The sequence below is a fragment of the Dromaius novaehollandiae genome, chromosome W, assembly GCF_036370855.1.
Source record: "Dromaius novaehollandiae isolate bDroNov1 chromosome W, bDroNov1.hap1, whole genome shotgun sequence".
Taxonomy (NCBI): domain Eukaryota; kingdom Metazoa; phylum Chordata; class Aves; order Casuariiformes; family Dromaiidae; genus Dromaius; species Dromaius novaehollandiae.
In genome coordinates this window covers 41798779-41823089 of record NC_088130.1, presented here as the reverse complement: position 1 = coordinate 41823089, position 24311 = coordinate 41798779, and the positions used below count along the sequence as shown (strand labels likewise).

At 37.7% G+C, this 24311-nt stretch overlaps 1 protein-coding gene across 2 annotated transcripts in view; it reads left to right on the top strand.

The window, feature by feature from the left end:
* The window catches only part of LOC135324155 (ras-specific guanine nucleotide-releasing factor 2), a 129776-nt gene that overhangs the window by 37353 nt on the left and 68112 nt on the right, over positions 1-24311 (top strand). For both annotated transcript variants that reach the window (XM_064499754.1, XM_064499753.1), the window contains exons 3-12: positions 8004-8151; positions 8752-8841; positions 10571-10824; positions 11926-12005; positions 12464-12657; positions 14186-14295; positions 16367-16485; positions 21779-21939; positions 22887-22953; positions 23811-23947. In XM_064499754.1, coding sequence (XP_064355824.1) covers positions 8004-8151; positions 8752-8841; positions 10571-10824; positions 11926-12005; positions 12464-12657; positions 14186-14295; positions 16367-16485; positions 21779-21939; positions 22887-22953; positions 23811-23947 — 1360 coding nt within the window. The remainder of the gene's footprint in view (positions 1-8003; positions 8152-8751; positions 8842-10570; positions 10825-11925; positions 12006-12463; positions 12658-14185; positions 14296-16366; positions 16486-21778; positions 21940-22886; positions 22954-23810; positions 23948-24311) is intronic.

The following is a 24311-nucleotide window of genomic DNA, read 5'->3' as shown; positions in this document are numbered from 1 at the left end:
CAAAATCCCACAGTCTGCTCCCAGTTCTCAGGATAATATGTTCCTTATCCATTGCCTAGTGTAAAATGCATGTAAGGAAGATGAGTTTCACAGGACTGAGGGAGAATTTCCTTGTAGGAAATTCAGTCCATAAAGGTAGTCACCAGTACCATGTATTAATTTCCAAGCCAGAACTTAACAAAAAGTGCTTAAGCCAATATTAAACAACACAAAGCTGAAAATATTGACAACTTAAGCTTGCTAAGACTAACATAGTCTTGAGGTTCAAGGTGGGGGGTGGATGAATTTGGCCTCCCTCAGAATATTTGCATCTTTTAGAAGAAAACTCGGTCTCCATTCTTCTAAGCTCATGTTGTCAGCACCTCTCTTGGGCTGTCACAGCAAAGTATCAGTCTGCTTATCTTCCCTCCTTTCGCTATTTGGCTTTTCCCTTTTATTTGTGTGCCCATCTGAACTGAACTACAGACGCCATTGCGAGGGATATCATAAGGCCCCTCAGTTGTTTGAGGTCAGGCTTTTTTTTAATGTAACTTTCTACGTAGGTCTCTAAATTCCTTGGTCTCTAGGGACTTGTGCATTGCTTTTCTTGTTTTAATATTATTTTCTTGAGTAAGATATCGACAAGTGACACACAACCATTCTGTGATTTAGTTGCTATGTATATAGTGTGGCACATTACTGTGGTTGCTTCATTATTCTGATACTTTTCTATGTCAGTGTAAACTGCTTTTATTTGCTTTGTATTGCATCTAGCAAAAACAACTTGGAGATGGATAATTAGTTATTTAACTCTTGGGTCTTTTATCAAAGATATATCAAAGAAGTGAAAATAATAGTTTTAGACTATTGCATAAGATTTTTCTTGCCAACTGAGACAAAGTAGTTGAGGGTGGCTCTTCTTTGAGGGTTTTTGGGGGGGAGGTTGTTGTCTTTTCCTTTTCTCAGATTGACATATCCAAAATCTAATTTTGGATTGTTTTTAACATTTTTTTTTTTTGCCAAAGATGTGTTTGCAACCATCAAAATCTCTTCCATGTTTTATTTTATTTGAAAGTCATATAGTTGAAAAATGACCCCTAGAGTTCCACTGTGTACTTTTTTGTCCCACTGCAGTAAATTGATGTTTTATTTGGTTGCAAATTCATAGTTAAAGCATTTTCTGTTGTGGCCTTGTCCGTTGCTTCTTGGAAGATTTCACTGTGGGTGGGATGCTGCTGCTAATCATTTGCGATGTACTGTGCATGCTCTTCAGGAGCTGACAGGCTTTTGTACGCTGAGGCTAAACAGTGCAGTGCTCACGTTCTCCACCATAGGTCCCCCCCCCCCCCCCCCCCACCCATCTGAGACATTGTTTGGCTCACAGAATTTGCAGTGGGATATGTAATTCAATATATTTTTACGAGACTCCATTATGACCTTCACATGTGTTCCTACTTTGCGTGCTTTTCCCTTTTATTTGAATTCTCCGTGTTTTGAGTTCTCAGTAATATCCAGAGTGGCAGAGTAAGATTTAGTTGTTATGCCATTTCTGGGTTGGTGGACTCATTCTTGGCAAATCCTAATTCCTCAGTAAGTGACTGGAGGTTCTGTTTTGGATTTTTGTTCCAGACCTTGGTCTCTTCTGAGGCTAACTTTTTATTTTCTCTTACAAATTATTCTATGGTTTTATGTGTGTGGGTTTTTTTTGTTTGTTTTGGGTTTTTTGGCACACAACTGAACAATTCTTTATCTGTTTCATATTTTTACATTGGTGCAGTACTGGACAAATATCTTGGCCTTTTCTACTTTAGCTTACTGGAAAGTCTTAAGTACTTCCGGCTGCATTTTCATGTGTGCTTTAGACCTGCATAACCCAACACTGCTGCCGAAAGAAACAGCTGTCATTCTCATAAGTCAGCCATTCATTCCCACACCTTTACCATCCCTTTCTGCATGCTGACACAAGTGTGAACTTAATTGGGAAACTGAGTTGCATTAAAATGAATTCTATTTTATTTCTTTTTTGCCACCTAATTTAATCCATCTCAGTTCTCTGGATCTTTTCACTGCACATCCATGCAACACACCTGTGTTCACTGTACAAGGGAAAGGGCAGCAAATGGGTGGGATAGGGAAGGGTGCTGTGGGGGGGAGAAAGATGAGTGCTTCTTTCAGCTAGACTACTGTCTAACGCATATGCCAAACTACTGCCCTCCAACAAGCGATTGTCAAAAAAAGGCTTGCCCTTCAATTTCGTTGGCACACTTTGCTTACAAATGTAGGGGGTATTTCAGGTAAGATTTTTGTAGGCAGTTGTAAACTCAGTATACCCTTTTGGAACTGCCTAGAAGCTGGGAGCAAGTGCCCTGCTGCTGAAGCCTTACTGATGGAGAGGATATATTAGCTGAGACTTGCGGCTATAATAACCACCATTTTGTGATTTCCAGTCGGCTAGGGATAGGGCTGAGAGAACTTGAGTAATGCTGAGAACACGAACAAAGCAAGCTCATGTCTGCCTTCGAAATAATGTCCAGCTAGAATCACAGAACGAAGCATTAGGGGTTGCTGAATCCGGTAGCCCAATAGCGGTGAGACTGCTGCTGCTCCCTTTACACAGGTCAAACCAGTAGCAGGGCTGAGCATGTGTTCCCAACAGGCACACGAGCAAACACATGTATACAACATGTATACACATATACACACAGCTGGCTGTACAAATCAGTTTGGACAGATACACTCAGTACTTGCACCATCAATGGCATCGTTCTTTCCCTTCTCTGGCTGATCAGGATGAAGGTCTGTTAGTGGGAAATGTATACATCTATACAATGTTAATCACACCAGTAAATAGCCTAGACACGCAGTCTATGCAGTATCTGTCTCTGGATCCTTGGTCTTTGAGGTTGCCTAACGCACACAGACATACAAGCCCCTGAGGCGTGTGGCCTCACTCCAGTTGCTGGTACTCACACCCACACAGTCACACATATACGCTGTAGTTTCCCTGGTAATTAGTACACAAACCCTCCCCCTGCCACATGCACTATGAATCCCTCCAGGAACTGGCCTTAAACTCTCAGCCTGTCTGGTAGCTGGCCCTTGGATATTCTCATCTGTAGTTGCCTAACTCAGAGACATGCGCGCATGCAAATGAGTCTCTTTGTGAACCCCAAAACCTCACGGTCATCTTAGTAATGGGCTTGGACCTCCTTGGCCCTCCAGTAGCCAGCTTCTTCAGTTGTCTCACTTGGAGATAGCCCTATCCAGCCTAGACTTACGGCTGCTTTGATACATGGCTCCCAGGCCACTTTCCCTACTTGCCAGCTAGTCTGGCTTGAGACTCTGGAGCGATCCCATATGTATCCTGACTCGCTCCAGTTGCTGGCACCACAGAGACATGAGCCCCTGTGACCTGCAGGGACCAGCACTCCAGTTGCTGGCACATAAGCCTCTGTGCACGCATGTGCACACAGACTGGAGAGTGCCCTTGCCCAGGAGAATAGTTAAAAATGAGTTTAATGAGCAGACAGGACAGGCTATGGTGATCAGGCTCAGGGCATGGCCAGACGAGCATCCTGACCAGCACCCTGTTTACACATGACCAGCCCCTTTTATCCCCTGTTGCTCTATTTTCTCACACTTGTTCTTCCCCACACTTCCTCGATCCCTCCTTTTGCCTGCCTTTGGTACTTTCCCCTGGTAGACCTATCCCATGGTAAGTCTTGTACCATCCCCAAATGTCTTTCCCTGCCTCCCATAATCAGTTTCCTACTGCTGTAGGCAGTCACGCTTGTCAGAGCACTGCAAGGTGCTCTGGAGAACCTTTCCATTGACTGACCTTGATGAATTTCACCCCTGGACCATGGGGGATGATCCCTCTCTCCTGGTTGCACTATGAGTGGCTAGGGCAAAGGGCCTCATTTCTCTCAGTGGGTTGTTGGGGTTCCCTTACCTGCCATTGTTTCTCATGCTCCTTCATGTTTGTGGAGAAAAGTGGTTTATGGATTGATTTGTGTTCTGTGATAGCCCTAGCTGTAGCTGGATCAGAGGGCTTATTTCACTGATTAGGTTAAAGTTCCTCAGCAGTTGTTGTTCCTCTGTGCTCCTTTGTCATTGTGAAGATCAGCCTTTTATCACATACCCTGACATTCCCACCCTTAAAAATAAAACCAGAGAGAACCACACCATCATCTCTCCTTGCACAGCACTTCATAAAAATCTGTTTTATCCCCTTGTAAGGTTGCGCTGCTGGAGCAGATGTCTTAGTGCTGCCGCAAGGACTCCTTAAAGGGGCTCTTAGGTCTTGACAGATATATTCATGCTGTATCTCCCTTTTCTCTTGTCTCCAGATCAGCTAGATATTTTAGATACAAAAGTCTAAAGGGAATGATGATTATATTGATAGTTATGACTGTCCAGATGATTGGTGTGGTAGTCGCTTTCTAAGGGAACACTCAAAATCCTTCTAATTGCGCTCTCCAGAAACAGTTAGAATGAGTTCATACTAGCTCTGTGAAGCCTCAACTCATAGAGAGGAGCGCCCCTTCTCTTGGGTTTTGGTCAATGCTTTGTAGCTGTTGTTGAATTCTGTCCCAGTTTTGCATAATGGAGTAGGGTTCCTCACTGCTCCAATTTGTTGGTAGATCAATTCCCATAGTTAGATTTTGCTGGATAAATGAGGGCCAGGACAATGGAAAAGTTGCTCTTTTATTATGAGTTGCAAGTGTGCCCCATGTTTCTGAGTTTGATGGATAACACGGTGATTAATGAGGTATGTTTTTGGAATTGTCCTATTCTCCATTAAAAGTGTAACATTGCCCTGCCAACATACTCCTGGTCCAAGAGCAAGTCATTCCCCAGCTGGAACGGTCTGGGTGTGTGAAAACTCCAGTGGTTGTCAGTGTCACCCTTCTGAGAGGGTGCAGCCCTGTTCTAATTCTTATTTCTTATTTTCTGATCTCAGTTAAAATGGTCTTATACTAAAAATCATGACTGATTTGGTGCACAGATTTCCTGTACTTCCCCATGCATCACCCAGTCCCACACACCCCCTGCTCCCAATTCCGGTTTCAGTAGTTCTGCGTTAGTCCAAGTGCCACTTCCCACCTGTTTGACTCAAAATTTGTAGACACATCCTTTACAGCCTTCCTAAATATTAGGCCATGTGTGTTTGAAAGCCCCTCTTATTTTTTATCTTCCCATAAGCATGGCACTGTAAGCCTAGGAGCCATAGATGTTCTCTGATACGCCATATCATATGGGAGTTCATTAAGGGTCTGCACAGGTGGTCTCTGAAGTCATATTGATTAAAGTTGTATGGATGGATTGCATAAGATCTATTGTAACATTTACTCTTTCCATCCCTAACGTGCTATCAGAGTGATACTAGACTTTAAAATTTGTCTGGAGGCTGTTCCTCCTTTGGTGAGGAGACCTATAGCTTCTTGAAGGCAATTAGTATGGGCAGATGTATCTGCAGTTTCTTTTGCATTCTAAACCCCCAAAGCTGTATTGTCTGATTTTTATAAAGAGTTGAGTTGTTTGTTTTGTGTTTCAAGACCTGGGTGATTTGATATCTCCATACACAATTCTGGTGAGGTGCTTTCAGCTGCCTGGGTAGCTTTAGTACAGTTGTGGTAGAGTGACTGAATGAACCCTAACTCTGGTCTAAATTGAATATGAAAATCAATTATATTTGCTCGTAGCACTACAGGAGCCTATATTTTGGTATGCCATCACAATGGAGAGTCCCTAATAATGAGGTAATGATAAAACTTTCTCCGATTTTCCTACGTCTTCTGAGCATGCCAGCTCTCCTGGGGCCTAAATGATGCATCATTTTACTGAGGACATTCCATCTACATGTGGTAGTCAGTGATCAGTTGGAGCTTAAGGTTCTTAAAAGATCTGTTTTGACTCTTACTTAGCTGTCTGTACAGAAGATAATAAGAGATCAGTATAGTCTCTCCTCTCAGGATGTTCTGTCTTTATGATTCTTATTACCTATTATTATAAATTTATAGAATTGCTTCTCTTAATACAATATAATACCACTTTATAGAAAGCTGTAGTTTGCAGCAGTTGCTTCCTTCTGGTAAATATATGTGAAAGCCAGAGAACTAGAGCTAGGTTGGTTGCTTACATGTTAAGAATTTTTCATCTTCCTTTGACATTTGAACACTTTGGTACCATTTTTTTCTTTAACAAAGGATTTTTAATACATATATAATAACTACAAGCCTGCTGACTCAGTATTGAAACTGCACCCTCCTAGAAGGCTGCTAGGAGTATGCTGGATATACAGACAAGCAATGTAAGCATGATGATGTCTAACTCTGTAAGTACATAAGCAGCAAAAGGAAGATGTGGGCCTGCTGCTAAATGGGGCATGGGCCCTGGTCACAAAGGACACACAAAAGGCAGAGGTACTGAATGCCTTCTTGGCCTCATCTTCACTGGAAAGACTGGCCTTCAGGAATCCTAGGCCCCTGAGACCAAAGGGGAAGTCTGAAGTAAAGAAGACTTAAGGTCAGCGGAGGAAGATCAGTTAGAGAACACTTAAACAAAGTGGATGTGTACAAGTCCATGGACCCTGATGGGATGCACCTGTGAGTTCTGAGGGAGCTGGTTGATGTCATTGCAAAGCCACTTTTGATTATCTTTGAAAGGTCATGGTGATCAGGAGAAGTTCCAGAGGACTGGAAGAAAGCAAGTATCACCTCTATCTTTAAGAAGGGCAAGAAGGAGTGTCCAGTGAACTATAGATCTGTCAGCCTCACCTCACCTGGGAAGATGATGGAGCAATAATCCTGGATATTACTTCCAGGTACATAAAGGACAGGAAGGTGACCAGGAGTAGTAGTAGTGACCAGCATGGATTTATGAGGGGGAAATTTTGCTTAACCAACCTGTTAGCCTTCTGTGATGGGCTGACTGGCTGGGTAGATGAGGGGAGAGCAGTGGATGTTGTTTACCTTGACTTTAGCAAGGCGTTTGACACTGTCTCCCATAAAATCCTTATAGAAAAGCTGCTGAAGTACAAGCTAAATAAGTGGTCAGTTAGGTGGTTAGGTAGGCTGAAAACTGACTGACAGCCTCAGGAGGTGGTGATCAGCGGTACAAAGTCCAGCTGGAGGCCAGTCACTAGTGGTGTCCCACAGGGGTGGATACTGTGGACATTACTGTTTAATATCTTCTTTAATGACATGGATGATGGGACCGAATGCACCCTGAGCAAGTACATAGGCTTTTTCTGCACCTTTGAATTATCTATATAAAAGATGTTGAATCACATGAAAGAATGGCAGATGAAGATGTTGCATAGGAAGAACTAATTTAAAGATATGATAACCCGAACATTAATAGTCTCCTTTATCTGAAGATGAGTACCATACTTCCAGTATGATGCTCATCACTGCTTTGGTTGTGACATTTAACTGGACTAGAGATACTGTCCCTTGTAAGGGAAATGCATACTAATGACAAGCTGCCAGCAAAGAGCTAAAAGAAAGGGTTGATAGCATAGTTTCTGTTATTAATTAGAATATACAATTTATTTGAGTAATCTCAAACTGGCCTAAACAATAAAACAGGTAATAGCAAACCAGAATAAGAGTGTTGAGGGTTAGGATGGGGATTCTTCCATAAAGAGATCTGACAGCTAGAGAGTGTTAGAAATAATTCTGATTAAGAGTCAGATGTTGGTAAAAAGAAGGAAAAAATGCATCTCTTAATGAAAAATAAATAAATAAAATTGAATGAATAAAGTTTTCGGCTTAGCCTGAGAATAAATAAAATAAAAGATCAGTGCTCTGGGATGGGGCAACTCTTGTGTCTAAAAAGAGAATGTTGAACGCTTTATAGGTTTGGATGATTTATGATAAAGCTATTCATCATATATTAAGGAAAACACAATTTTTTAAATTTCTTTTACTTGTCATTGGTGTAATGTTTATTCTATCTCATAGGACGATAAGGAAGTCAACATTTGCTATTTTTACTAGCTTACATGTTTTTCATTTCAGTTACTCAGATATTCTGATTGAAAGGGAGGTGTTAATGCAGAAGTATATTCATCTCGTCCAGATTGTGGAGACTGAAAAGATTGCAGCCAATCAGCTTCGACATCAACTTGAAGATCAGGACACAGAAATTGAAAGACTTAAATCTGAGGTATGTGACACAGTCATCAGGCAGTTCTTGAATTCACATGTTTTTCTGTCTATATTGCTGTAATATTTGTAAAAATAACAGAACCCAGTACGAAAAGCTGTAACAGTCCTCCTAGGAACATTTGGCCACATGGTTTTTTAGAAGTATTGGTGACTCTTCAGCTTACTGGATTACATCTCTGTCAGAGAATTTAAGATGATGCATTGCTTTGCAATGTGGATACAACTGATTGTATCATTTCCTTCTTGTCTTCACACATGGAGTTTAAAGCATTTGTTTGATCTTTGACACACAGTCTTTGGTTATGACAGTATTGTGGACTGTTTCACTGAATGTTAAAAATTTTGTTGCAGTCCTGACCTGTTAGGGTCTGAAAGGCGCACTTGATTTTGAGAGGAGAATCAGCTCTCTTCTCATTCTTCCTCCATCTGTATTGGAGAGAACTGTGTTGATGCCTCTGTGACCAAATATGTGCTTGTCATTCCATGCAGCTTTAACAGACTCTAAGAGCCTTCAAAAAAGAGAATGTTATTTTTCTGTTTGTTCTGTAACTGTTTCATCAACGTGAAAAAGCATTTAATGAGTTATTATTTTTGTCAGATTATAGCTCTCAATAAAACAAAAGAAAGAATGCGACCTTATCAAGGCAACCAGGAAGATGAGGATCCAGATATTAAAAAAATTAAAAAGGTAAACTTGCCATATTTTGTGCCTGAAAGGAGAAAGGTGGGACAGGGGATGTTTTGTCTTCAATTATCGTTCCATTAAGTACACTCAGATAGCAAGATTCCTTTTGCCCTATACCTGTTTAAATCACTTAAATTGCATCAGCTTTGTATGTTTCAGTGGCATATTTATCCTGTGGTATATTTGGTATTTAAATATTCATCTTTACTTGCAATGTGTATATTCAATTTTTTAGTGAAGTTTGCACATTACCTTCAATTGCTTGGAAACAATGAAACTAAGCCATAGACTATTTCCTGTGGGAATCAAGGGTATAGTGACTTTATTCTCTTTTCTTATAAAAATGATTATAAAGATATAAGAGAATGACTAACATCCTGTCACTGCAGCTGAAATACAAATATTGAAAATGCAGAGAGTAGTATTATTTTAGGTTGTCTTTTAGTCTGCTTGATGATGATTGTTCTAGGATTCTATGGCCAGTGTTTGTGGTAATAGGGAAAGAACCTAATCTGTACTGTATTTACATGTGCAATTTTTGGTAATGTTGCTTAAGACGAGATAACCACGCTCCAGAACTGTGCGCATAGGTAGCCCCTACGAATCCTGAAGAATGGGCATAAATGGAACCCTTGCTTGAAGAAGTGGTCCCATCCTCATAGTGCTAAACCTGTTCAATCATATAATAGCCTCTGTTATGTGAATTTAGTTTCACTCACCTTTTCTGGGTGGCACTGTCTGACTTTAGGTCACTCCTGAGCTGGTACTCTTGTGGGAATTTTCCTTTTCATATAAATAGAACATTGAAATAGAAGCCAGAAACATCTCCTTTTAGTACAAGAAGAGTTCTCTTCTGTATATAATTCATTGCATTCTGTATCTTGATAGTTGTGATCAGTTGGGCACATTTTAAAAGTTGTTTGTTTAGAATAATAGGTTACCAGTGAGGTTTTGCATTTCTCTTTCAAGATGAATGATTTGCACATCATGAATAGGGCAAAGACACACTCAAGTTTTCTGTAACCAGAAGTAGACCCTTTCTGTAATCTTTAATCCACTTGTAACTTGAATGGATATTACACTTGAGTACATTTTTCTATTACATAGAGACACCTTTTAAGAAGAGCAAAAATCAGTCTTTTCTGAAAAATAGTATTGCTGGTCTAGGTGTCTGATGTTAAGCAATGTAGCTCTAAATACATGTGCTAAATGATATCTATTAAGAACAGAAAGCAAATGGAGCTTAACTATTTCAGAATTATGTCAGTACTGATATCAAAAAAAAAAAAAGAAAGCCTTGAGATGTCATATATGAGAACTTTGCACAATAAGTTGGGGAGGGGGGTTAGAAGATAATAAATATTTAATGGGAAGTAAAAGGAGTTAAAAAATAGCACTGTGTGCACAACAGTTGTGCTGACAGGGAGAATATATACAAAGATACAACATTTGAGCTTGAAGTAAGAGGGATGTTGATATGTGTATCTTTCCAACCTCTTTTCTGGCAGAAGATATTAGTAAATGCTTGTGGAGCTTCTATTAACAAATAAAAATCTGAAAAAGAAATGCAGGCAGCAATTATGGCACGATAATCTTTTAGAGGATACTGGGCAACAAGCATTTTTTTTTAAGAAATACATTTCATTTAAAAGGTTAGTTCCACAAAGAAAAGCTTGTCATAAATCATGTATCTTTTTTTTCTCATTCTTCATTTCTATTTGGTCCATTTTAGGTTCAGAGCTTTATGCGGGGCTGGTTATGTAGAAGAAAATGGAAGACTATTGTCCAAGATTATATTTGTTCTCCCCATGCAGAAAGTATGAGAAAAAGGAACCAGATAGTTTTTAACATGGTTGAGGCTGAATCTGAATATGTGCATCAACTTTATGTTCTTGTGAACTGTTTTCTGAGGCCCTTAAGAATGGCTGCAAGTTCAAAGAAGCCACCTATCCGTCATGATGACGTTAGTAGCATTTTCCTCAACAGGTATTTGTTTTTTTGTTTGCTTTTTTTTTTCTTTTCCCCCTGGTTTAATTTACAGTAGTAAAGTTTGGCACCTGCTTTTTTTGTTCTGACATAACTGATATCGTTGAGGTAATCCATGTTTCCTTGGGTAGAAGGCAAAGTGCGGTCTGTGATGCTGTTCAAAGCCAATTTTTGCATCTTTACATTATATTTCTTCCTTTGCCGTAGGAGGGAAAGGACAAATCATGCCTCATAGGGCACGGGCAGTTCTCAAATTTACTGTCACCTTTTCTATTTCCTCTTCTCTTAAGAGAGCAAAATTGGACTTGGTGGCCTCATATGATCTTGATAAGACCTTGTGGATGAATGTGCCAAATTTTCTTCTTATATCTGCCTAAGAAACCTCCTTCTCTCTTTCACTTGTCTTTTCATATCTTACAAATAAGGATGGCATTACGCACCCAAATCCTATTGTAATGAGTGTGTAAAAATGGCTCAGCAGACTTCTGGAATCCTATATAGGATTGGGTTTGCATCCCCATCTGCCCCAAACTTCTAAGAAAAAAAATACCTTCCTTTAATTATGAAACAGGCTTCCCTTTCATAATAACTCATTCAAGATTGCTGTACTCTTGATGGTTTCACTTACAACTAGATGTCTCAAATGCTGTTTCTGTTGACTTCATGAGATAAAGTACAGTATTAAGGTTCATAGTATAGAAGAGTTGTAAGCTGCGTTCAAATCTTCAAGAGCAGCAAGTGAGAATACAGATGACAACCACTGACTGAGGTTTCTGCATCTGAATGTATTGTCAAGGATATTTTTGGAACATGTTTGGTGAACTATGGAACATGTTATTTAATAGATGCTTTTATTTAAAAGAATTGAATGGTTAGAAATGTTTGTACACCAAATGCTATATTTTTTCTAAGATGCTATGCTAAAAATTTAAACAATACAGTCAAATAGAAGCATTGATTTCCATAATAATGAGTATCTTCTGTTTTTTCTAGCAAAGTGCAAAATATACTAATAACCAGAAGGGATGTTTCTCAGTGAATTATTAATTAGAAAATAAAACTTGAAATGTCCTTTTGTTTGTTTAAATACTTGTTTTTCAGTGAAACCATCATGTTTCTTCATGAAATATTTCACCAAGGTTTAAAAGCAAGAATAGCTAATTGGCCTACCTTAATTTTAGGTAAGTTACTGTAACTTCTCAAGTAGTACTACTTTCGTATTTATTTTGGCAACTACAGTGATTTTTAGTTTTTAAAGACGTTGTTCATTTTGAATGGAACTCATTCCCAGAACTAACACCATGTCATGTTGTATAGTGGGTGTTCCATGTTGGCAGTAATATGGCCGTCTTTAAATCCATATATGAAAATGCCTTTGGGTTAGTTTCTGCCCTAAGCTTCGCCTAGGCATGGGCCCTGAATTTTCAGTGGTATTAGCTGGCTACTACCTAATCAGAATAACGATGTTTTGTCAGGTAAAAGAACCAAGTTTAATGATTTTAGAATCTCAGTATAATGGAAACAGAACAGATTATAATAATTTACTTCCATAGGACATACTAGTTTTTTAAAAGAGATATTTCAACAGATGGATAGCTGGAAAAAAAAAAAAAAAAAAGCATTTCTTGACTTTTTCTAGCTGACTTATTTGACATTCTGCTGCCAATGCTGAACATATATCAAGAATTTGTTCGGAATCATCAGTATAGTCTGCAAGTACTGGCAAACTGTAAGCAAAACAGAGATTTTGACAAACTCTTGAAGCAATATGAAGCCAACCCAGCATGTGAGGGGCGAATGCTGGAAACTTTCCTTACTTATCCCATGTTTCAGGTAGTATCTGTAAATTTTTTGTGACTATTTATTTTTAATTGTTTTGTGTTACTGAAATTGTGATTGATTGGAGGTACTGCTTGCTTAATTAAAAATACTCTCATGTGAATTATCTTAGTTTTTCATTTATTTCATCATTATCCTGAAACTCTTTGCCTGTAGAGACCAACTCCACTGATTCAGCTCTATTCAGAATCTTGCATAGGTTGAAGGGGAATGTGCGATGAGGGCTTGTGCCAAAACAAATAAAGAAAGAAAAGCTGAAAAACAAATTCCCTACTTCTGAGTTGCTCCAGGAATATGAAGCAATCCAGGGGAATAATATACCTGCTGTAGCAAGTTAGAGCAGTCACAAGCATTTTTCTGAGAATTCACTTTGGAACCTTCCTCCTGCCCTCTTCTCCAGTGACCTGGTTTGAGGGATTTAGAAATAAAAATTTTATTGAAAGAGATTTTTAAAAGTTTATTATCCTTTTGGTATTTCCTTCTGATCTGATTGAATTAATTGTTTTCAGCTGTTTTAACAGGTCTGTGAAACACTGGTCTGATGGTTTTGTGGCTTTTGCATTTGGCATAGTAATGTACTCCTCAGGACAATGGTGAACCTCCTCAGTTTGTTCACTTAATGCCAAACCATGTGTGGCCAATAAAAAGGGCTTGTTGTCACTTCTGTTTGTGCTAGTTAGCCATATTAACCTGAGCAACCATTACCCTCTGTAGCAATACATTTGTTCAGCTTTGAGCTTGTGTTTTGTAAAGCTTTTGGATGTTTTGATTGAGCTGAAACAAGATGGTGTGATCTTTAGAAGGTGGAGAGAAAGTCCTGTTCATATATGGTGGAACTTTTTGTTGCTGATGATTTTTGACTTCAGCATAATAAGAAGGCATGTCTCCATTTCCTAAAAAGCTTTGACTCTGTATACATAAGTTATTATATGTTATAGAATAATGCAGTATCATGTGATTCTGTTCAAAAGCTGTGAGATTGCTTTGAGCGGTGATAAATGGAGCAGGGTCCTTGTGCTGCCACTTGGCAATTAATAAGCAAATAGTGCTTGTTCTTTAATGTCCAGAAATACAATGTGAGTTTTATCTATATACAAACAGGTCAGCTGGCATTTTCAAAGTCACAAGAAATCTAGATGCATATCTCCTATTAAAATTGAGGGAAGGTATGTGTTGATCTCCAAGAAAGTCTTGAAAATTTTCTCTATTGACACTTAGATAGCAGCATGAAACAATGAGAGTTAATAGCATAATTGTGACTGCTTCTGATCTGATCTTTTTCTTAAAATGTGATAAATGGAACCTGTGTTTCCTCAAACTGAAAACATGCGTATGCAGTCCCTATCACAGAAAAGTTCAGTATTTTTGACAGTAGTTATATCTAGAATATATTTATCAATTTAACTGTTGTTATCCATTTAAAAAAGACTCTGTGAATCTTTTCTGACCAGGATAAAAGAAAATGAGAGATCTTGTAATTACTTAAAATGATTTGCTGATGCTGTCTCTAATTTGTTTTAAGATCCCTAGATATATTATAACACTTCATGAACTTCTGGCTCACACACCACATGAACATGTTGAGCGAAAAAGCCTTGAATTTGCTAAATCTAAACTAGAGGAACTTTCAAGGTAAGATTTTCTCCCATATGTATGATAATCTTGTATCAAAGGATCTGAAATGGAAAAAAAACATTGTTTTGGTTTGTCTCCCCCCCGCCTTTTTTAAAGAATGACCTCATTCTTTAAAAGAAGAACAAAACCAAACTGAAACAAAGAAAATGAAAGAATAAGACAAATACTAACATTTTGGCTTTTCTGTTTTTTTTTGTTTTTCTTTTTTGACATAAATTTACAAGTGTCTCCCTGTATTTTGGGCAGGGGAAAAGAGTTGCTATAGAAACCACCTACCACAGGGTATGAACAAAGCAATTTTCTTTAAATAGAGAAATATTTTTTCTTCCACAGTTTAAAAAAAGAAAAAAGGGCATTTCTGATACCCTGTGACCACAGAGAGCAGTCAGGGTCTTGAACAGTACTCTGTTGTTAATCCGTGATGTAGTTCACATGCATTAATGAAATAATTGATTTTTCACATATACTTTAAATAACGTTAAATACATAGGAGCTAAAGATCTTGGTAACCCCAGACAGTACACTGTATATATTTTTAAAATTGGTGCTACCTGTAGAAACCTGCAAAATAAATCTCTTTCCTGAACTTCCAGACCCTTCTCAGACTTGCCGTGTGTCAGCCTGGGAATAAATTTGTTTGTTACCTCTACGAAACACAGCTTCCTGCTGTGAACAAAGAAATGCTGTATGAACTCTTAAAATTATGACATTTGTCTTGAATTTCTGAAGTATTGATACTTCACCAAAGAAGTACTTGTAAAATATATTGTTGTAAGTGAGTGATTGCTTTATAGCTTTCATTAATTGGATGCTCTTGACTGCTAAGTTTTCTTTTGCTGTTCAGTTAAGGTAGCTATGGGCACTACCCATTGATTTGAAGCTTATTATTTTTCCCTTTTTTGTCCAGCTGTATCTCTTCCACAGGCAGCTTTCTGAGTCATATGCAGGTCATGATCTGCCACTTCTTCAGGCTCTAGCTTCTCAAAGAGTTGGGCAAGTGGTACCTCTTAAAGATGTGTCTCTCTTTGATTCCAGTGGTGTCTGGCAAGTTCTTTCCTGTTCTGAGGCCATTTGAAGTAGAGAAGAAGTCTCCTTTCCATTCAGGCAAAGCACACAATTTCCTTTGGCTAGGGTTATGTGCACAAGCAGATCAAGCAGCTTTGGCTCTGCTTCATCTCATCAGTCAGAGTTCATTGCTGATCTAACTAATCTATCACTGAACATCCAGAATTACAGGCTCAGACTGATTGATCCTCCTCTCCTCACAAGGCAGGCGGTATTGACCATGAGAATAAAAACTTTGTGTTTCATTTTGATCCGTTTAATGTAGTTCTGAGAGAAGAGGAACATTCAGGTACTGCAGTCTGGCCCCAGTTCAGGAAAATATAGATCACGACACCACATAAACCTCTCTGAGTTCATCCTTGAAAAAATCTGTTCTTCCCTGTGTAAGGGGAGGATGCCTATGAAAAGAAGTGGAAGAAAGTAAGAGATGAGCTGTTGAGGCTGTGATTGTTATATAGGAAGCAATGAGGAAGAGAATGGTACATTCAGATGTAAACTGATGTGGAACAGAGTGGGAACTTAAAATCAAGGACAGGGACTCTAAAATATAATGTAACTATTACAAAGAGCTAGGAAACACTTCCAGTTTTGTGGTAAACTAATCTGATTAATGGTCAAGAAGGACTGTTCTAGCAGCTGCAAAGAACTTTCAGTTTGGTAGCATCTATCAGATTTGTCCAGGAAAAGTATAAAACCAAGTCTGACAAAATTAGTTCCACTGGTGGAAATTAGGTAGTTAAGATTGCAAGAATGATTTGAAAGGAAAAAAAAAAAAGGCTTGTAAAACATTTTGGTTTTGTCAAGAACTACTTTGATTCCTTTCTGTTGACCAGAAACTTGCTCTAAAATAATCATGTGCTGCAGTACATTTGTTTTGTAGCAGGTGCTGAAGAACATTACCCATCTATGTCTACAGAGTATGAGCAGAAGTGAACAATAGACACAAACAGGTGCAAGATACATTTCAGGGAATTTAAAGTCCATTTTGTATTGTGTCTGACAGGGTGATGCATGATGAAGTGAGTGACACAGAAAACATCCGGAAGAATCTAGCCATAGAAAGAATGATAGTAGAAGGCTGTGATATTTTATTAGATACCAGCCAAACTTTTATACGTCAAGGTAAGACATTCTTCTTTAAAGCTACCTGTATAATAATGAAAAATTACATTAAAAACAGCAGGGTTCATGTTGGCATCATTAGGAAGTTTATACCACTGGCACAGCTAACATCTTAAGACTCCTTGTCCACGTAGGATAAGTCACAAAATACCCCTGATGACAGTTAGTTTTGGGCTATAGTTGAGCCCCACTTCTGTGCTGTTATTTTTTCAGGGGCCATGAAAAACAGCAGCACAATAATAGTAAAGCACCCATGGGACAGTAATGTACATATTGACTGGACTGTCATCTTCCATGGAACAGAAATTACCTGCTGCTCCATGGAGAACAGGACTGCCTGCCCAGTTAACATTGCAATCCCAGTTCATGCCAACATTTGGGCAAAAGCTTAGGAGAAGCTTGAAGCTTTGTCAAGTGGTAGTGATTGCAAGGAAAGAAAACAGTTGTCAGTTGTTCCCATTTTTCTCTGTGCTTTGGGGAAGTCTCAAAATGCTACCATTGGTGGTGCTGGAATAGATATAAAATGATGTATTTGGAATATCTGAGTATATTCAGTCTTTCTCTTGGAAGATGCATTTTGGGGCTTCAGCAGAGGTTAGGATAGATAGAAAAAGCACTCCTGCAAAAAGTCATGAAGAAAAGACATTCTGTTCTGCCAGAAATGTTGAATCACTTGTAATGTAATACAGTTAGCAAAAAGAGAGAGGAAGAGGCATACGGTATTTTTTTTCTATTCTTGTTTTTGGAATCATTTTTCTACTGAAGTTTATGTTTAGCAGAGATGGAATTTTTTGTTAAATTCCACAAAATTGTGATAAAATGACTTTCCATTTAAAATGAATGTCACCTTTTACCGAGTAAATGTAGTATCAGGTTGCAGTACTTACCTAGTGGTAAAACAACCTTCCCTTAATGGTAAAACAGTAAAAGTGAAAACGGGAGAACTTGGTAACAGAGGCTTATTTTTCCTGCATATATGTAAGAATTTACCTCTGAATCTTTTGTAACAAGCTAGTGGATTTGCATGTAGTGCCTACAGATATCTAGTGTAGAGTTTTGTGTTGTAGGTACAAGCTTCTTTGTAGCTGAGAAGTTGGGAAGTAGTAGAGAAGGTTGGGAATGTAATTAAGGTGCATCCATTCATGAGGCCTTTTGTAGACTAAGTATCATAATGTCATCAGAACATATGCTATTTGAATACGGCCACATGCAAAGTGGATCATTTAGTAGGTTTTGTATACATTTTGAAGTCTGTTCTGTGATGTTTCTGTAGTCATGTGGCCAGAATAACTATGAAGCATTCCATAATAACTTCCAAGATTGTTGTACAACAGTCACTTTTAAATTACTTGATTCTTTGTTAAATTGTTGGCTATAACTGAGGTATGTGAAAAGATATGAAAGTGGCTTCAAGAAAACTACGAAGCTGTTGTTCATGTTATTGTGTTTCATCCATGGCCAAAAAACTTAGGGGGCTGTAATTCTCCTCAACTGACTTGTACTGTGCAGTTTAACTACACAGTCAGCAGTTTTTTCAATATGATTATAATATTTTGGATTTATATATTTGTTGTTTTATTTTTTTCTTAAAATTGGCTAGTATAATTTGTCTGTATACCTAAAGGTTCATCAATAAAATTATTACTTTTTCCTTGGAAAGTGATCTTAATAAGACTTGCTGTTGGGGTGTTTCAGTTGTATCCAAGTCAAATCCACAGTTTAAGTAAATGAAATTCAGATTTACTTCTGGAGAAGCACATACTGTCCAAGGACACTGGACAAGGCTTTATACTGTAGAAGCTTGTATCACAGTTTACCTTTGGGAATGTCCATTGCATATGAGAATCTGAATTGCAGAAATCTGAATTGCACTAATAAAATAATACAAAGCCCATTTTCCTTTCCTCTAACCCCTTCTCCTCCCACCTGTCTGTAGGGTCACTTACTTTAAGAGTGATGTTCATCCCCTCTGATTTTAACTAGGCTCCAATTCTTCATGTTGATCAATGTAGATTGGTACAGGAAACCTCTTTACAGCACGTAAAATGAGAGAAGTCCACTTACCTTTGTTCAGGCTTTTTTCTGTCAAGATTAATTTCAAGCTCAATATGTTACATGTTATATACTTTGTTTTGTTAAGAAGAGATAGTTCCTGTGGTCTCAAGATCCATCACATAACCACAGAATCAATCTGTGGCAGTGTTCTGCAATGTAATTGTGGATTCCCCTTCAGATTTGCTGGGGTTTCATTTTCTCTACATTTTATTTTGCTACAGACTTCATTGTCAAGTGCACTGTAAGTCAGGGCAAACAGTTAAGGATCATTGTCCTCAATAGCCTAAAGGTTAGAACATAGTGGGTCTCAATCTGTAATCCAACATGGAGTAATGCCTGGAAAACTTCCAGCAACTTTCATGAGCCCTTCAAGGGCTTCAAGGTACTCTGCCTGAAGTCCAACCATCAGTTGCTCTAAATTTACCCCTACTGGCAATTATCACAATTACAAAATCACAGAATAATTGAGGTTGGAAGGGACTTGTGGAAATCATGTAGCCCAACCCCCCCCCTCCCCCCCCCCCCCGCTCAAATCAGGGTCAGCTGGAGCGGATTGCTCAGTGATGGGTTCTAGTCGTGTTTTGAATATCTACAAGAATAAAGACTCCACGGTCTCTGCGGGCAACTTCTTCCAGTGTTCAGCCACCCTTACAGTAAAACTAAAAATCCTCCAGAATGGAGAAGGCCGAATTGATAAATTAGGCAGTTACATGTAGGCTTAAAAATGTATTTTTAAAATACAATCCTTTGTATTTCTTATATTTGAAGAAAGCCTACTGGAGTGATTATTCTGGCAGTATTGAAGTACTGAAAGTACTTAGATTTGTAGCTGGATAAAAGTTCCTGAGATTACACTGATTGTACAAACCATACTATTAATGAATGTTCTAAAATCAGCCTCACTTGCTTATTACAACTGTAAATTGGCCAGTCATACCCATTTTTTTCCCTTAAGAGGAAATGTGTAGTAGAATTTATGGCAGGCAATTGCTCAGTTTCATTAATCACAAAAGCTTGACAGGAATGTACAACAACCTCCTTGCTAGATGTCAGCCATGCAGCACATGCAGGAAGGAGATCCGTGTCTCTCTGTAAATAGTAAGTTGTTCAATATCGGAGTGATATCACACCATCTCTTTTTTTCTGCACTTAAAAACTGTAGTTTCTTTTGGTTTGCCTTATTAAAGAGTAACTTTTCAACTCTCTACAAGCGTAGCATTTAACCTTCAACCCATTTTGGCAGAACACAATACGGTATTCCTGAAAGCATCCTAATGAAAATAATAAATAAATAAATAAATAAATAAAGGTGGGCTCCAAAGATATATCTGTATGCATATCGTATTTACAGATGTGTTCATTTAAAGAAGCAAAGTAGAAGCTAGAAATACAACTAGAGTCCTGTTACCTTAATTGTGTAGAGGAATTTCAGGAGATATGATGATGCTAAGAATTCTGGGATGGGAAGTTGCTCAAGATTTTTTCTAACATACTGCTTGGCCTTGCACTGTGAGCTATCAATGTCACATAGAAAAGTCAGTTTCAACATGTGGGGATGATTTTTTGTGGTCTTTTACAGTTGAGGCAGATAAGCTGTTTTTTCCAGGGGAAATGTACAAAAACCAGTAACTGTTTTTTCTGGTCAGAATTTAAATGAATCTAAAGAATGTTCCACACCTTTGCAAATTTCTGCAGTAGAACTATTCCATTCTCCACTATTCTGTTGCTGACACAAATTACATCATACACATAGTTTGAATGTAGATAGTCTGTTAAAGATCACTACACTATTGTAACTCTCTTTTACCAGTGTGTATTTTGCTATGCTGGACAGTGTAAGTTTTATATATATAATAATAGCTCAATACTAATTATATGTGTATGTTCAAGGGAGGTAAGTATGGAGAAAAATGTTATGTAGATAAATGGTTGCTTTCTCAGTATCTTAAATTTCTCAGTACTTCTTAGTTTAAAATTGTGTGTGTGAACTTTGAACTAAAGAATTTTTTGACGGCATAGGATGAGAATTGCTAAGCTAATAATTAACTACATGGAAAATTCTTTCAGGCTTGCACTGTTTCAAGATGCTGCTGCTAGCTTCATGCTGCTAGTTTTGATATAACCGACAATCCAAAATCTTTCTGTCTCCAAAAGGGGTAGGCCAATTTCCCTACCCTCCCGCTTGTTATGCGTTGCCGTTACTTTGCACCATCGCTGGTGCTTATATGACCATGCACTTAGCCATATCAGGGAACTCAGCCAGCTACTTTTTTGTAGCATTCATTTCCTGCTGGTTTGGCTCTATTAACTAGCCTCTTGTTGGAGTCGTATGAGAGCCAATGGAGAGAGTAAAGGTAGATGTGTGGGAATGAGATTAGGAGGTCCTGGCTGTGCTTTCTGGTAACAGCAAGTTCAATCATCAAATCTTTCCCTTTGATATATAGAGGAATCATAGTTCAGTACCAAATGTGACTCTGGATCCAAAATTAGAAGTGGTATTCATGGCTGTGTCAATCTGCAAAAGTTGGTCAGAGATTGGTTTTGAGGTATAAAACAGCATAGCTTTCCCCAGTGTGGAATTCTGCAGGGCACAAATTCAGGCTTATATAACCAGATTCAATTTAGTTCAGAAGTGTTCTGCTGGTAACACGTTTTAGATGAACTGTAGAGCACTGAAGGTTATACAAGCTAAGAAGAAGAAACAGCCTGCTTCGTTACCATCACTCTCGCGCACAGACACACATACACAAATCCTTTTCCTGCAAAACCTGTTCTTTTCATCCTCTGTCTCTTTGGCTTGAATGTCATGTACCTTTTTCAAATCTAGTAGCTGTCTAGAGTGGTGCAAGTGGAGTTTGCTGCGTTGTTTCCTTTTCTGACCAATGTGCTCATGGTATGCTTAAATCGCATATGAATTTGCCCAAGATCTGGTCCTGGCATGTGCACAAGTATTTGTCTGGACTGTGCTTGCCTGAGTCTAAGTCTGTTGTTGTAAAGTCAGATTTATTAGTTCCATTAAAGGTATAAATCTGTTGTCCTGAACTTGACCTAAAGAAAAACCAAACTAGTGCAAAAAAGATGGACTTACGCTTAAAAGAGATGCTGATATATATTGATACTTACTAGAATGAAAAATTGCATGAATTAAAGCCATGATATTTAATGCATTTACACTTTAAGCATTGTCTACTGAATATTTTTGTAGTTACAGCGTATTTTTGACTTTTATTATTATCAGGTTCCCTTATTCAAGTCCCTTCAGTTGAGAGGGGAAAACTTAGTAAAGTTCGCCTGGGATCATTATCCTTGAAAAAAGAAGGAGAAAGGCAGTGCTTCTTATTTACAAAACACTTTTTAATTTGTACGAGAAGTTCAGGAGGAAAACTGCATCTGCTCAAGGTACAGATTTTACATTATGACTCTGTCTACAAATCGAAAATAGAAAATTTCAGCCCAATAAATAAATTATTGGTAACTTATGTGAAATTTCATTATTGTATTATTTTATGTTTTTAACCTGAGATTTTCATGTCCTCCTATAAACAGAAGTGAGATGATGTACAGTAATTGACTGCTGTATTCTCTCATTGTTATGTGAGTAGCAAAAAATAGAATTCAGCCAAAATTCTTACTGTTCTAATTCTAACATTCTGGGGGTTAGAAACAGGACATTGGCGTCTGTATCTGTATGAGCTAGCACTGAATGCATGTGAGCTTTCAGTGCATAAGTCAGACAGTCCAACTCAAGGGAATATTTTACAGATCTGTGATAAGACTAATTTAACAAGTCAGTTCTATTTTCCTGAACAGCACATTCTCTTAAATGGAAAGTTCTTCTAAGAAAATTCTAATTATATTAGGTGAGATGGAATCAATTGCTTAGAGAGTCTCTTTCAGTACAGTTTGCATGCTTTCTCACTTTATACCTTTTAAATAGCTTAAATACTTTGCAAAGTAAACTAAGTGTAACTGAACCTTTACAAAGATCTTGTATTAATTTGATTTAAATTTAGGAGAAGATGCTAAAATTCTAGTTACCTTTTGGAAACTTGTGAACAAGTCTCTATATGTGAGATAAATTTTAGTGTGGTAAAAATGAAAGAAATTTTGCACATGTAAGTATACTATTGAATTGTTTTGTTAAGAAAAATGCTATGTTTTATCATATAATATATCTCTGTTTTTATTTCTTGAGGGAAAATGTGCATTGTGAAATTGATATATCTTCCTAAAAGCTCTTAGTAATGTAAAATCTCAGACTAAAATATATCAACATTTAAAACAACTGTAGTGAGAAATCGAAAAAAATGTCTAAATTTTTTGAAAAATGTGCTTTATTTTCATAGACAGGAGGTGTTCTGTCTTTAATAGAGTGCACACTGATTGAGGAGACAGATGCAAGTGATGATGATTGTAAGTTACATTAAGCCATTTGCAGTAATTACAGTTATAAGTAGATTCTTAAAATTGCTACTCTTTCATCATCTTTATATAGTTTTGTACTCTTTCATGAAACCAGAGAAATACAGTGTTAAAAATGCATTCAGTAGTATAGGTGTTTTAAAAATGCGTGTCCTGACTTGGGTAAAGGTTTGTTTTGTTACGTTTGCTCTTCATGTTGACATCCCACATAGGATTTTCAAGTACCCTGCCTGAAGCAATGTAACAAATTATTTGCTGACTTTTATATAGAAATTCACCATGAGGATCTTAGAAAGAAAAAAATATGTGACTTGAATGAAGAAACAGATAATTGGGTTTCTTAACTACAACGGGGGTTGAGAGAGTTGGTGGAATTAGTGGAAAGTTTTTTTTTTCTTGACCTCCTACAATTCTTGACTGCAACCTTATTCCAATGAAATAACAAAATACATTCCAAGCAGATTTTATTGTTTATTCATTTTGGCTTCCATCCCACAGTTTTAGGCATGTGTTGCACTTGAACTGTGAAAGTAGTTCCATTAAGTTCAATGATGTTTCTAATATGCTGTGAGTATGTCAACAGTGCACAAAGTTTCAAAGGACTTGAGTCTTATTTGGCATCTTTAAAAGTAATTTCTTGTGACCCCCACAATTATATGTTCTATTACTTTGTTTTGCATTTGGTGTATGTGAAAAATGGAATCCCTCTTTTGGATCCCTAGTTGGATTTGTTCTTGTCAGAGAGAGTTTAAGGTAACTTCCATTGTAAATGAAATCACTATTTTCTCTGACCTATAGTGTGAAATCTCACATTTTCACTTTTTTCTTTTTTGTCTTTGACTGTAAAGCAAAAGGTTCTGGGCAGGTGTTTGGACACCTTGATTTCAAGCTTGTAGTTGAACCTACAGATGCTCCTCCCTTTACTGTTGTCCTTTTAGCCCCTTCACGACAGGAGAAAGCCGCTTGGACAAGTGATATAAGCCAGGTAGCCTACTCTGTTCTTTATCTTATTTGTTATGAGATCTTATTTTATTCTGCGTTTCTGAAAACTAATCCAAGATAGGTCTTTTGGTTTGGTGTTTTTTTTTTTTTTTTTTTTTTTTTTTTTTTTTTTTTTTGAGGGCTGATTTGCTGTGCTGTGTATCAAAAACCACTGATGTTACCTATTTTCACAGAAAACTTTACCTTTTAATTTGAGTCGTCAGTGAAATGTGTTTTTCAGAGGGAGAGGTGGGATATAAAATACAGTCTAGTCAGTTGACTAACATAATGCTAATAATTAATTAACAGTTAATAATAATGGCAGTCATTTTTATGTCTAAGAAAAGCTCATCCAGATATGTATTTTG